Source organism: Callorhinchus milii, unplaced genomic scaffold (genome assembly GCF_018977255.1).
Source record: "Callorhinchus milii isolate IMCB2004 unplaced genomic scaffold, IMCB_Cmil_1.0 Scaffold1, whole genome shotgun sequence".
Classification (NCBI taxonomy): Eukaryota; Metazoa; Chordata; class Chondrichthyes; order Chimaeriformes; family Callorhinchidae; genus Callorhinchus; species Callorhinchus milii.
Genome location: NW_024704742.1, coordinates 27,802,980 through 27,818,961, shown reverse-complemented (window position 1 = coordinate 27,818,961; position 15,982 = coordinate 27,802,980). Strand labels below are relative to the sequence as shown.

The 15,982-nt window shown below is 40.1% G+C and overlaps 1 protein-coding gene across 1 annotated transcript in view; it reads right to left on the bottom strand.

Moving 5' to 3' along the window:
* Window positions 1–15,982, bottom strand: part of LOC103181334 (protein diaphanous homolog 1-like) — a 924,060-nt gene that overhangs the window by 734,601 nt on the left and 173,477 nt on the right. Inside the window, exon 12 of the mRNA XM_042340721.1 lies at window positions 7,785–9,881. Coding sequence (XP_042196655.1) covers window positions 7,785–9,881 — 2,097 coding nt within the window. The remainder of the gene's footprint in view (window positions 1–7,784; window positions 9,882–15,982) is intronic.

Here is a 15,982-nt window from a genome sequence, read left to right as displayed (position 1 = left end):
TATCTGATACGAACGCGATTCGACTTTGAAAGCGTCCTGCTGTCTTCGAATTAAAATTGGCAGTGAGTTGGCTTCATTAATCGTGTTGAGAATTTTCCTTAAAAAAGAATATTAAGCAGAGTTCCCTGATGGTTTGGCAATAAATGTACCACCTGGTGTTTACCTATATCCAAAGCTATAGAGATCAGGAAATCCCCAGATTTGATGCCTGATCTGTGTTGAATTTGCTTATCTCGCCCAAGGGCAGCGGCAGAAGCATTACTATTAACCTGAACCTCTCTCCCATCCCAAAAAGTAGAACAGTGACTATCCCCGAAGCCCTGTTGGAACTGCATGCTTGTGATTGATGGGTGAGACTGCGGCCAGGCTTGGCTGGGCAGACTCCATCCCTTTGCCATTCAGCCCTTGAAATTCAACTGTGAGGATCACATGTAAGGCGATCAGTTATAATAGTAACAGGGTGCCAATCAGACTCTCTATGATAAGTGGCCACTTCCAGGGGTGGAAGCAGTGAAATAGATTGAATAACTGCAAAGCATTTTATCCATCGTCCTCACTTTAAAATCTCTCTACCGTCTTGCACTACCCGATCTCTGTGACCTCCAAAGCCCTACCGATCCGCCCGTCACAACACTAACCATTGGGCCTTTAGCCTTTCTGACCCCACTCCCTGTAACTCCATTCCCAGAGTCCCCTCGCCTCACCCTTTGCCTCACTTCTCAAGACCCATTCCAAAACCTTCTTCTTTGACCACGCCATCGGTCATCTTCCCATCCGCATTCCTGCCTCGGCACTCACCCCTCCCGTATCCAACCCCCAGTTTGAGTGCTAATCCTCGCCTATTCAGTGCCTTAGGATGTCCTCCCGACATGAAAGACGCTATATAAATGCATTTGTTATGGTTATTCATTGGTCAGGATTGTATACTCCATTGTTACTCCAAAATACTACAAAATGGCAGTAAATGAGAACTGACTGGATCAACATTGGTATTAGGTACATTTTAATCTGAACAGTTATTTGAATGGTAATGATTCTATTGATAATAGATAATGAACATGATTGCAATGGCATTAATAGTGGGTATGTTATACTAACTGTTTATTCTGAATTTGTGATGTTCATTCCATTGGTACCTAAGTTTAATCTCTCATTTACCTCCACCCGCACTCTCCGGACATATATTTGACTTTTTTTTACTGGGGTATTGGCCTATCAATCTCAAGCATTCTTTGTCACATATGAATAAGGCCCCATTATTCACATACAAATTTTGACAGCGCTGCAGGCAAGTTGATCACAGGGCATTTGCAGTGGAGTAAAATTCTATTTTCAACTAACTCCCACATGGCGCACCACCAGAAACGATAGGACGCCCCCTAACCAGGGCACAAAGGTCAACTCTGCCATTCTTATTATCGCTACAGTTGAGAGCACATCACTTAAAATAGACAGACATCAACCCTGGTACCCGTACAGCTCGGATACTCACTGAAATACCTTACTGAACCATTGGAACAGTCTGTTGAATTTTATTTTATCATAATACTATGAAACTGATTTAAATTTGCGTGTTTTGTCTCCTTCTCTACTACGGCATTGAGCGACGCAGGCTCCATGGTGGCCAGACATCCGATTCTGCCTTCAAAACACTCATTATTCGGTGTCAGCGGATTGTACATGAGCAGAAGCGGGAATCTTAGCTGATTTCCCTCTCTCTGTAGCCTAAGGGTACTGAAGCCAATTGTGTCCTCAATTCTCAACCTCTTCAGTTTTTAAACCTCTCTCAATTCTCAATCGCTTCCCTGGCTGAGATTTGTAAATTTAAGGCAGAGCTGAATGCAATGATGACACTTTTCTAGATCTGCATTGAATGTATGAATCTAAGCCAGGGAAAAGGTTAACAGAATTAAGAGAGGATAAGAATTCAGAAATCTCTAGGCACTGGGTTTACAAACAAGCCAGTGGATGGGTTTCAGGGTATGGCTTACCACACTTCCCAAATAACAATGAGTATTTTATTTGTTAATGACAACTTGCAAACAATCTGGCTGCTGTCCTATAGTAACTGCGCCAAGTGATAACTTATAGCTTCCTTACGTTTACAACTGTTGTTGCTCCCTGGTTTAATTTATTTCTCGAAGATATTATATATATATTATACTTTCCAGTGTTTCTTTGCATTTAATTTCCTACCTTTTTACGGTTATGTGTGCACTGTGTTCTGTATAATATGTCCACAGACAAGGATGAATAGTTTCAAATTTAAACTCTTACAGCAGACGTATATCTAGGGAATTCTTTTACTGCTGGGTTGGCCATTTTTTTAAGTTAGCACTTCACACAACGTGAGGCTCAAGAATGAGCTAATTTTGCAGGGGAAATAATGCAATGGGATTTCAGGAGGAGCTTTATATAATGATTCCTGCATTTGTTATAGTGTCTTATCAAGTTATCAAACCATTCTTGAAATGCTTCACAGGATTAAACTATAAAATGTACTGCAAAAAACAATAATAATTTGGTCACTCAATCCACGACTGTTTGTGGGACACTGCTGTGTGCAATTGGCTGCTGCATTTCGCCCATAAATATACAGTCAATTCACTTTACAGTATATTCTGTGAAGTGCTTTGAGATGTCAAGAAGATGTGAAAAGCGCTATATCAAATGCAAGGATTATTATTATTTGCAGGTGACTATGGCAGCTAATTTGCAAACAGCAATGTCCCGCAAACAGCTATGAAGGGAATGAACAATTTTATTTAGATGAATGCTGACCAGGACACCAGGAGAAACTCCCTTCTCTTCTTGAATAATAATAAACCTTGTATTTGATATAGCACCTTATTACGTCGTTGAGATGTCTCAAAGTACTTCACAGGATATAATGCAAAGTGGGTTGACTATAGATTGTTTTTTGGGGCATTAATGAATAGTGTAATTGGATCTTCACGTCCCAGATGGGACCTTTTTCATCCAAAGGACAGAACCTCCATTTGCAGCACAACCCCAGCACTGCATTGAAATGTCAGCCTATGAGTTCAAAGTCTCGACATGGGACTTGCACCCCACAACCTTCTGATTCAGAAGTGAGAGTGCTAACAAATGAGCCAAACTTCAGCAGGACTTAAGCACTTTTCCGATGTAACAGATTTTCAAACAACATTGTTCTTGTTTGACAAAGTGACTTGGGCTTTGGAGTCGAAGGACGAGAGCCTATTTTTCAAATTGATCATGTGTAAATTTGTTCATATATTATTCCTAATTGCCTAATGAATAGATCCTCCAAATGTTGTAAAGTTAATACTTGAGGGCTTTGAATTATTGAAGAAAGAGTGTTTTCTCCTGAATGTGATATATAGGTGTAAATTGCATTGCATTACATAATTGGTGAATATTTTATTCCTAATACATAATGGATATACCTGCTACAATTCATGATTAGGAATTGACAATTTTGTGTTAGAGAGAAAAGTTCAATTTGTATATGGATTTGAACTTGAGTAGGTAAGAAATATTTTCTCTGTCTATGGTTATATTCTTTAACATTTTCACTACACTGAACTCAATGGTTTTGAGTTTTCATCTCTATCCAGATGAAAGCTGCTGATCTAAATCGCAAGAAATGAAACACTATCTAACTTTCCCGCCCACATGTAGCGCAGCCTGTGATTGTCACTGCTGGTGCACTTGTGTAACTGAATGAGAAGACAGAAATCACACGCTGCATAACATAATTTACATTACACAAGATGTGAGCTGCAAAATTTTACAGCATGTAAACGTATAAACATTGATAACTCGGGAGCTAATTCATCTTATGAATTTATAGTGTCCTGATCTTGAGCATTATTCCAGTCATTCCAGACAGGAAATTTCCATGTGTAGATGACATATATACATGGATCTCTCAACCTGGTTTGGATACTCTCAAGTATGGTGAAAATAATAAAAATCCTTGCATTTGCTTTAGAGCCTTATCACGGCGTTGAGAGGTCTGAGGTCTCAAAGCACTTCACAGAATATATTGTAAAGTGAATTGACTGCATATTTGGTGGGTGAAATGCAAAAATATTTTTAAATGTTTTTTAATGTATACAAATATATTGTATAATTTGTGGCATCCATGTGTCAGACATCTGATTGTTCCCCCCAAAAATGATGGGAAGAAGCTGGATATGGCAAAAGTACTGGTTGTAAACAATCATAGTAGGATGCGAACAGCTATAGATTCAACACTAATCCAACAGTCCCATATCTTTGTCAGCCGTCTAATGTAGCTTTGTGGCACTATTTATTTACAATAGACAGTTTTGACACAAAATGCCTTTAAATTGGTATTGATGATGGGAGCAATTTGATTTCCATTGAGTCATCCCAATTAATAAGGTTAAATTATAGTATTAACAACATTTATACCAAATGCCCTCTTCCCACTGACAAGAGTACCAGGTGGGTACCAGAGAAGGCTCTTTGACTCATCCATCATTGCTTACCTTTAAAGACATGTTTTACAACATAGCTTGCTCCAGTTCAATGTGATTTTTGTGTCTCGCAGCTGCAAACGTGCAGTCTTAGGACTGGGAGAAGTTCTATAAGACCACATTGATCTCTTCAAACTCAGTTTTGTACCAGCTCTTTAGGATGCCTCCCTACCCAAATGCAAGCCCCATCTTGGATGCAAGCCCTTGACTGTTCAGTGTCTTGGGATGACCGCCTGATGTGAAAGGTACTATATAAATGCAATTTGTTGTTGCTGCTGCACTGATAGAAGAACAAGAAAACACAGGTTTAGTGCTGCAAAGACAATTTCAAGGCAGCTGCTAGGAAGTTTAAAGTCAAGTGGACCAAAGGACCTTCTTCACCAAAAACTAATCTTGTGATCTTGTAACTGCAGCACAAACTTTTAAAACTTTAGGATTTAAAGTTTCAAATCTGGGGTGAGTGGACTCATTTTGGAGTTGCTGTAATAACCAATTCACTAAACACAGCCAGCAGTCAGACACTGGTTGAGTGGAAATCTGAGCAAAGGCATCAGTTTGTGTGCACAGGGTTCCGTTTCACTTATACTTGGCTTTCTTCTGCCTATATCCCTGTACTGCAGCCACCATGCTGAGCCAGTGATCTTAGTAACACTGAGCAGGCCTATTTAGGAAGCAACTCGCAAGGGACAGGAGTGAAGGTTGTTGATCATGTGGAAAAGCTGTTGCGATAGATTACCAGGAAGGGAGGTAGAGGTCTGTACAATAGAGTTATTTGACAAACAAGTCAATGATACCATGAGAACATGGTAGGGTGGGTATCATGTTTCTGTCAATCATGTTTCTCTCAGCGCCCTGGCCAACAATAAAATGTTCATGGCTGTCTGTGGGACATTGATGTGAGCAAATTCACTGCCACATTCACTACAAACTTACAATCACCTACAGTCATTGTGTACAATGCATCCTTTGAAGCTCTTTGAGAAGTCCTCCTGATGTGAAAGGCACTATTTCAAACGTAAGGATTATTATATATTATTATTAATAATTCCAGGAAGACCAACAAGTCAAAATACTATTACAGTGTCTAATAAGTCTTAAATAAATAATGATGTTTGTTTTGCATTTAGATAATAGGGTATTTATCATGATTTTTTGGTCACCCTGTTGAAAAACAGTATAGGCAGAATAGCAAAGCAGCTTTCCTGAGGCAGATTATTGTTATTAATAATAAGGAAGAACAAGATCAAATGGACCAAACAACCTCTTAATCTACATCACTCCTTTGATTTCTTGTAAAATTGAGTCACATTCCTTTTGTGTAGCTTACAGAATAACAAAGCAGCTTTCTGGAAGCAGGTTAATGTTGACCACTTTAATGGTGTCTACTGGGTGGGCGACATGGGGGACCACCAAAGAGGTTGTAATGAGATTGGAACAGGAAACCAGGCAAAAAAATGTTGCTATCAATCCGTAAAGACGAAAAAATTTTGTACAAAGGCTCTACTAAATTTTCTAATTCTTGTTCATAATAAGTATTCTAAAGCTACAATTCCACAACATAACAAGTACAAAGGGAGGCCACAACGATCATGTTAAAAGATAATTCAAATATGGCACTGAAAACTAAAGAATATTTTGGTTTTGAAAAGAAAATCTTTGAAAGGACAAGGTTATATTAAGAAAGCTGTAATATATGATGGTGTGGAGCAGCCAGACAAACAATTTGATCTACAATATCTAACACATGATAAAATCTAGTCTATAACAGCCCGCTTTGGCCAGACTTCAGATGACTTTTGTCTGATTCAGGTCTGTGTCATTAAGTTGACAATAATAATCCTTGCATTTGATATAGCACTTTTCACGTCGGGAGGACGTCCCAAAGCGCTTCATAGAACACACTGTAAAATGAATTGACTGTATATTTGTGGGCGAACGCACAGCAATGTCCCACAAACAGTCATAGATTGAAAATGACCAATTTAATTATTGTTTTTGGTTTTGGAGGGATTATTATTAGGCTCTGTGTGGAGAAAGGAAACTTGCCCAAGGTTTCGCCCTCTGCCTGGAATTGAACTCAGATCTCTCGCTTGCAAAGCGAATGTTCTAACCACTGAGCTACAGGACTCCACAGAAAGTTAATGTAACAACACAATAGTTAGTCTCTATGGATAGGTTTCACTGACACTTATATGGAGACTTTGCTGCAATGCTATTGGGATCTTACATATGCTATATTGTTTTGCATTTCACCAGGCAATTTTGGAATGGAAATGAACTTGCTGCAGCTTTATACTAACCTTTCTGTAGCATTGCTGATAAATTGATTCTCAGCTTGAATAAACAGGATCACATTTTCATAATCTATCTGGTGTCTAGTTCAAATCAACAAAGGCAAGATATTCTTCACACGTCTTAGTATGACACTCAAGCCTTCAGGAATAGTTTGATGAAGTTTCTCCGAATGTTCAGGTTGAAACTTTACCACTAACTTCTAATGAGAGATGATTTGTAATGGTTCTGATGCTATTTTACTGTGACATGGTATGGTAATAGGTTGCGTATTTTTTTACCTTTCATATCTTGATATGAATAATAACTTGGATTTTGTTTTGCAAGATAATAATAATCCTTGCATTTGATCTAGCGCCTTGTCACGTCTTCGAGACCTCTCAAAGGGCTTCACAGAATATTCTGTAAAGTGATATTCTACGATTGAAGGGGGGTTAATTCAAAACAAATTTACGGAAACATAATTTTAGTGAGCGAATAGTAAACCCGTGGAAGAGGCACTTTCGGGACACAGTTGAAGCAGCAAGTGTTGATTCTTCAAACACAGAGTAGATAGTTTTCTTTTAGGAAATAACATTGTGGGATACAGTAAATAGGTAGTTCGGGACAAATGTGCATGGAACCACCAGGAAGGTTGAAGGCAAACTAGATGAATCTTTTTTTTCATCTAGCATTTCTTATGTTCTTGTGAATTGACTATATATTTTGTGGGCAAAACCTGGCAGCCAATTGCACACAGCAGTGTCCCACAAACAGTCATGGATTGAAGTAAGTAAATTATTTGATTGTTTTCCTTTTTTTAAAAGGGATTATTATCCTAGGAAAAGTGATCTACCAATCAACTAACAGCTGGGTTCCTACTTACTGCTAGGTAAACAGAGGTCTGTGGAGTAAAGAAACTTGGGTAACAAATTAAACATACATCCTCTCGCTTGCGAGACGACTGCTCTAACCAATACGCTACAGGACTTTTCCAGATGTCAGAAAACTATATCAGTGTCTTACCTGAGACCAGTTCGCTCTTTTCAGTGGAACCACAGGCTTGTATTCTTTTTTGGGTTGCAGACTGTGACGTAACCCTGGAGCAATCTGAGCAGTGTTGGTTAGTCCTCCAGGTGGAACAGGGACCACCGCACCTAAGGGGAGACGTGGGGGAGGTGGAGGAGGTGGAGGGGGAAACAATGCTCCAACACCCATTGTGGAAGGTGGAAGAGGAGGGCCCTTAATGCCCAGCAGAGGTGAGGGAGGAGGACCAGTGAATGCTAGCGGAGATGGCAGAGCAGGACCTCCATTGCATGGCAAAGGAGGTGGGATAGGAGGAGGGAGACCTCTGGTAAATGGTATATGTGGTGGTGGAGGGGGAGGGCCATTGCCTGGTGGGGGAGGATGATTCCCAGCCCCTGGTAGAGGAGGTGGAGGAGGTGGGGAGGGAGGAGGAATTAAATCCTTAATAGCCTGTGGAGGAGATGGTGGGAGAAATCCAGTGTCTGTTGGAGGATAAAGACCTCTAGTGCAAGGAGAAGGAGAATGTCCAGTACCTAGTAATGGTGGTGGCAGGGGAGGAGGTGGAGGAGGAGGTAGCCCTCTAGTGTTAGGTAGAGAGGGTGGCAGAGGAGGACCAGTACAAGGTGGAGGAGGAAGACCTCCAGTACCAGGCAGATGGGGTGGCAGCTGAGGACTTCCAGTGTTTGGTAACGCAGGAGGGAGAGGAGGAGGGGGAACTCTAGCACTGGGTAGACAAAGTGGAAAAGCAGATGCACAGACACCTGATAAAAAAGGTGGAGGAGGAGGAACAGTGCCTGGTGGAGGAGGTGTGGAAGGAGGCATAGTGCCTGGTAATGGAGGAGGTGAAGGAGGAACGGTGATTGGCAATGGGGGTGGGGAAGGAAGTACAGTGCCTGGCAACAGGGGTGCAGAAGAAGGTATAGTATCTGGGAGAGGAGGTGGAGAAGGAGGAAAAGTACGCAGAAGAGACGTAGGAATAGGTGGAACTGTGCCTGGTGGAGGAGGAAGAGGAAGAACTCGAGCACCCAGTAGAGGATATGGAAGTGGACTTCGAATGCCAGAGGCCAAAGGAGAGGAACCGTCTGTAGTTTTGAGAGGAGAAGCAGGGGGAAGGTCACCAGTACCAAATGGAGGTGTTGTTGGTGGCAACAGAGCAAGAAAGGTAGGTGGCGGAGGAAGATGTACAGGAACTGGTAGTAGGAGTGAAGGTAAAGGAGGCGGGGTGGGTGGTGGGGGATATAGTCCAACACCTGGCAGGGGTGGTGGTGTTGGTGGCAGTGGAGGGATAAAATATTGACCAGTGCCTGGAAGTGGAGGTGGTGTTGGGGGCAAAGGGAATGAATGATGTCCTGTCTCTGGCTGTGGAGGAGATGAAGTAGATAGAAGATATTGTCTGGCACTTGGTTCTTCATGAAGAAAAGTTGAAAGCTTCTGCTGTCCAGTGTCCAACAGTGAAGCTGATTGAGCAAGCGAAGAATGTTGCTGAGTTCCTTGCAGTCGAAGGGGTGAAGGAGGTGGGAGATAACATTTAGTAGCAGGCAGGGGAGGTGGTGTGGGAAGCTGATGATCTTCTGAACCCGTCTGAAGATGACCTTGAGTTCCACCTGGCTGTGATGCCATAGATCGTTTTCCAAAGCTTGGTAATATTGGAGATGCCGGTTCTCTAGCAGCAGGCAATGCCAAAAATGAAGGATACCTTTTAACATCAGAAAAATAGGATGATGCAGTGACTGGAAAATGTGTGTCTAACCCCGATGAGGGGAAAAAAATCTCTGAGGCAGTTGGCTTCATGCATTGTGCACTATGGGAAACAGGGACAGCAGGAGCCTTGGCAAGTTTAGGGGAGGATGGCAGGTGATGTGGTGACAGAGGCATTCGTTCAGCACTTAAAGGAGTAGGAGGGGGAGGCGGCAGACAAGGTGGGGGAGGCAACCCAGTGTGATCCGAAAGTGGAAGAGCTGGTGTGAACGGTTGAAGACATGCTTGGTCAGATATTGGAGATGACGGCAACATCAAGAGGTCTTGACTTTCCTCTTTATCGTTCGGAAAGTAAACTTTCATCTTCATTCCTTGCAGATCTTCAGTTAACTTTGCAATCTGAAAAAATATTCAATGATATCCACACGTCAGAGATGCATACTATTTTCATGTATATCCTGCATTAACATTTCTCACTTTGAATTCAACCTCACAATCACAGCATTTTCAGAAGGAATAGTGCTCAAGAGTTTGCCATCCATAACACTGCATATTTCTCTCTCAAATAGTAAAAGAGGGTAAAAGGTATTCATCATCCCCAATACAGTTAAAGCCTTCCTTCAGGCTTTCAATTATGGCAACGATAAAGCTATTTCACCTTTTCATCTTTTAATTTTAGAGTGTATGTCAGCCAGAACAATTGACCTGCTTGGAATAATCAGTCTATTCGGCTGTGATGCAAGCTTCAAGAGTCACAGCTAACAAGTGCTGCCACTCTTTGCATTTCTGATTTATTATCTTTTTGTCAAATGAGGTAGAAACAATTTAATTTGCATAGGACACAGCTGTTAACAAAGCAATAAAGAGTACGCTATACTTGTTTGGCACTTCCCATAATTCTTTTTAACGACTTTCAAAAAATAAATTCAGAAATACCAATAGTCAAGAATTATAATATGCACAAATGGCTAATGAATACTTAAATCAAACATCTATCCTTTTAGCCTTTCACCTAAATTCTGAAAGATGATCTATAATAGAAAATGTATCTAATATAATATTGAAGCACTTGGATTATCTTGTGTCACATTTTACAGGTATAAAATATGAACATTCGTATCATAGTACCTAATGGATTCTGGCTGAAACTACCAAAAGCTGAATTACATAAATACACTGTTATTCAATCGAATACAGAGTATTGTTTTGTGGATTATTTGATGTCAGCTGGGAAACACTCTGGCATTTTCACAGCCTTTATTTCAGGATTTGGGATCTTCTGGACAACCAGTTGCAATTAAAGCTTGCGAGATCACAGACTGCCAGAGCATTTCACACACTTCACGATCAATATTCACAATTCAGAACACTAAGATCAAGAAAGAGAAGAGGTATGTGACATAAGTGAAACGCCTGATCGCAAATATTGTCCCTTTGTCTTTAAGATATACATTGCAAAGCAAGGACATTTACACCCAGGCAGCATTAAAAGAAAATTTACTTCTTCATGGATAGATGATATCTTCATTAAAACACTGCAGAAAACTGGGAACATTATGCTAGATATAAGTTTGAATTGTAGGCAATACTGAGCACCACTTGAAAAGAGCAGCACGCTGGCAAGAAATAAAGCAGAAGCTTCTTATAATCAGGGTTTTCACTGTATGCACATTAAATCCTAAGCTGCACATGCAGTTGTCTATTGCCCTCAGCTCACTTTAATGCTATTAACTTCTGCCAATATCGGTAAATAGATTTTGATTGGAATCTGTATTGCATAGAAATCAGAAGAATTCTTAGCATCTCTAATGCACAGTGAAGTCGTATCTGCTAGCTTATTCAACAGCAGCTATTGATCCCGCAATACCTGACAAATTATCTACTTATTTATACACGACTGTCCAATGTCCACACAGAATTAACAAACAGAATTATACAGTGCTGTTGTATTTATATTCTATTCGACTAAAACATTTTAACAGCGTTCAAATGAAGTAAAATGGCTTCACCTTTTTCCTCGATCAGAAAACTAAGATCCTAACAGTGACATCTGCCAGGGTTTTAACTGCTCAGTTAAAACGTCAGCAGTAGATTACTTTAAACTGACACATTTCATGGCTTGCTGTGATCAGTATTTCCAAGCTATTAATTTTGAAGACTATAAAATAGACATGGATGAATACTTTTTAACTGCCCAGCTTTCCCCCAAACTTTTAATTCTCACTTGTCAACAAGCTGGTGGGATGATGACAGGATGGGCTGAATGGCCTTCCTCCATTCTGTATATTTCTATCACAACTGTGTTTTACATAAGGATACCACTATTAAGATAATAATCCAATTCTCACCTCCCGAATCAAAGTGTCACTCATCCAAACAATAGCTAAAATGTTGCTTTGTTCCAACCACAGCTATCTTACGTTTGGTATAGTGCATTTCACATCAGGAGGATCTCTCAAAGCCCTTCACGGGATGTAAAGTAAAATATAATTACTGTGTGTTTTGTGGACAAATAATCTACAACCAAAGAAACCTGTTTTACATGACACTACATATTGAACCCTCTCTCTGACATTCTCATGTTTTGCCAGCATAAGGTTATCACTATTAAAATATTAATGCAACAGCTCACCGGATTGAAATGTCATCCATGCAAACCAAACAATGGCTAAAATATTTGCTTCATTGCAAGCAGCTTCAGATCTGCAATCGTGTTGAGCAGTTGCATAAAGCAATAAGAACACAGGAATATAAGACATTCAAGCAGATGGCAAAGGTAGCGTCATCATAATTTGTGGGCACAACAGGTTGGTGTAAAACACCTTTTAATTACATTCATCTGTACTTGCATAGAATTTCAATAAAAATAAAAACCACACCATAAAATTACAGGTTTACATAAGGAGAAAAGTGATGGTGTTCTAATACAATTCTCTTCTAATGATACCAAGCTGTTTTATAGCTGAGCACTTGGGACTTATTCTACTGCAGTAATTTTACAGAAAAATAAATTCACAGAAATGCAAAAGTTTATTGTGGTGAAAATGTTATTTTATAGCCAGGAAATTTGATAAAGCTGATTGTTTAATAATGTTTGTGGGATTTTAATCTAGAACAGCTTGTGTTACTTTTACTCTTTAATGCACAGCTAGCTCCTGGAGAGTTTGGATACTAATGATTCTATTACCTTGCAATTATGTCTCATAGCAAGAAATACTGCAGCAATATTACGGCAATAATGAATGAGAAGTTATGGTGGTTATCACACATTTCAGCATGCAAGGATTCATTTTAGTACCTGTAATGGATACTGATTAGGGAATGCAGGCTTTCTGAAGCTTGACTAGGCAGACTGGTTTAGTTTGAACAGGAATAAATCCCCAAAATTCAATGCCTGAACATAGCGCAAAAAAAAAACAAAGCAGAAGCCTTGCTGTGTGCAAGTCTGAGGTAAGGTAACCTTATTTTGTAAAACAAATCCAGGGACATGTATTAAAAAAATGAACTCACCACAACTGCTGATGTTGGCAGTACTGGAAAAGCATGTTGGATTAATGGCTGTATTTCTCTGGTGAGTGGATCTGTTTTAGAATGTTCTTGTTCAGTTTGCAGCTGAGCTCAAGCAAATTTGGCCAAGGACATGATACCTCATCCAAGGGCTATCCCTGGAAATTGGGGACATATGTTCATCCTATCTGAGGCCCAATTTTGCTCCTGTTTTAGCCTAAAGATCTTAACAGATCGTGTAAATTTTTTTGGAACAATCTTACATAGTTTTAATTTGGAAGTGTTTGTTTGTCACAGTTTTTCTTTAAGATTTCCAAATTGAGTCTGATACATTTTCAAAAATTTCACAAGATTGGTTCTTTAATAGCATTAAAAATCACACTCTTGGAAGCTCCCTATAGCTTTCAATAGCCAGTGTGATTTGTACTCTCTGTGCTTATATAAAGGTGTGAACTGCACTGTCTAAACCCCCATTTAAATTGGTATGGAATTAATTTAAAAATTGCAGAATAATCACAGCAGAAATATAGCCCCTTATGTTTGCTTTGTCATAATTCTGGAGTATTTTACCTTCTATAGCATTTTAAAATGTACTTTCCATTGCACAATGCGTGTTGCAAACGTGCTTCCCATATTCACGAGATGTGACAGAGCCCTACCTGGTAACGACAGACCAATTAGTCTGACCTCAAGAATAGGAAAACTGAAAAATCAATCATTAGAAGCAAACTTGAAGAAGACCTGTAATAATAAAGTAATCATAACCCTTGCATTTGATATCGCGCCTTTCAAGTCGGGAACATGTCTGAAAGCATTCCACAGGATTTACTGTCAAGTGTAGTGACTGTATTTTGTAGAAAAATAATTAAAGAAATGAGAGCCAGCCAGCCAATTTCTGAATGGGTACATCTTGACTGACAGAACATCAGAATACAGAATACAATGTCAATATGTTCACCAAGATATTATTATTATTATGAATAATGTTAGTTGCCCAAACCTGGCAGAAATGCCTTGGCTCCTACCACTTTGAATGCTGGCCCAGTAAGAATTATTTTTGAGTGACGAAAACATTCAAAGCGGCCTAACTTAATATAAGATAGAAGAACAATAAGCCTGGAGAGGACATTTTCCGTACTTGCAAATACAACAGCCACTTGCATTTATAAATTGCCCTTCCCACAAGTAGCGTCCCAGAGACGTTTAACGACAATGGAAGATGACAATGAGAAATGACACCAGTTTGCCTCTTTAAAAACATGCCTAGCTATGACTTTGTAAGATCTTGCATTGGCAAGCCCTTGTAGCCTTAGGACAAAATGTATTTCTAATGAATAAAAACGCATGCATCAGGTCTCCACATCAATAATTGTGAAGATTGGTACAAGCCCCTAGGTTAGTATCTGATTTGAAATCATGTAGCCTTCAGGAAAACTGTGGAGAAAATGTTCATTTGCATTGTTGCTCTCAGAAAAGGATAGTTTTCCAAAATATTTGTGATGAGAATTGTATCCTTTTGGCATAAGAAAGAGAGAAAATTGTTGTATACAGTCTGTTAGTAATTTTTATTTTCTGGAATTACCTGAGAAAATACCAGGGATGAAGGCATTTAGTGATAGTAAAATGTGAATAAACATGTGAGCTATATTGCTTAGAGGCAAGTAGGGAGGGAGCTAACTGAGGTCTTTAATATAATGGAATTGACAATCAGGGCAATCAAGAACCCGGAGACATAATCTGAAAATTAGCATTAAGGCAGTTAAACATGAATCCAGGAAACATACTTTTGAATAAAGGGTTCTGGGAATGTGGAACTCCCAGCTACAGCAGGCTACAGATGTAAAATCAATTGAAGAGTTTAAGCGGGAGATAAATAAATACTTGGAAAGTGACATTATGAAGAGATGTGGAGTAAAAGCTGGGAAATTGGATAAGAAAGATAAAGAGCTGCCGAGATCTAATAAAATCACAGAGCAGGTTAGGCTCAAAGAGCCAAGCCTTTTTTTATGTCCCCTTTAATAAGTGATTTTCTACGAAGGAAATGTTTCAATGGTAACTATGAGACACTTTGCAGAGAATAATCCTTGCATTTGATATAGGTCTTATCACGTCTTTGAGGCGTCTCAATGCGCTTCACAGAATAGATTGTAAAGTGAATCGACTGTATATTTTTTGGGTGAAACGCTTTGAGAATAAGATAATGTGTATATATAATGCAGAATTATTCTCAGATTTACGAGAAAAATGAGCGTTTTACTTTATTTTAGTGAAAAGATGAAAATGTTAAGTTTTCTTCGGGTTCAATAAATTAGAGAGTCCTAAAGTGTAGTGGTTGTCGCGCTCGCCTCGCAAGCGAGTGGATCTGGGTTTGATTCCCGGGCGAGGCAAAACATTAGACAAGTTTCTTTAATCTACATGCCTCTGTTTACCTAGCAGTAACAACAAAACAACAAAATTACATTTGTAAAGCCCTTTTCACATCGGGAGGATGTCCCAAGGCGCTGAACAGTCAGGGATGAGGACTTGAGCGTGGCGGAGGGGGCAGAGTTGGGATGAGGGAGCGCAGAAATGGTAGGAGGGCGACTGAAGGCATGGTCAAAAACGAGGTCTTAAGTCATGCCTTGAAGGAGGCAAGAGAGAGAGCAAGGTGAAGGGATTGTGGGATGGAGTTCCAAAGAGTGGGGGCAGAGAGGCTGAAAGCCTGGCCGCCGATGGTCGCAGGCCAGAGCCTGCTGAGTGGAGGGAGCGGACAGGCTGATTAGGGGGTCAGCAGGTCAGAGATGCAGGAGGAGGCAAGGCCGTGGAGGGTCTTAAAAGTGAGGGCGAGGATTTTTAATTCTGTCTTCTGAGGGATGGGGAGCCAGTGGAACAAGGGGAGGGTGGGGATGATGGGGTCACGGAGCCTGGTGCAGGAGAGGATATGAGTTGCAGAGTTCTGGAAGATCTGCAGTTTGTGGAGGGAAGAGTTGGGGAGGCCAACAAGGAGGGAATTT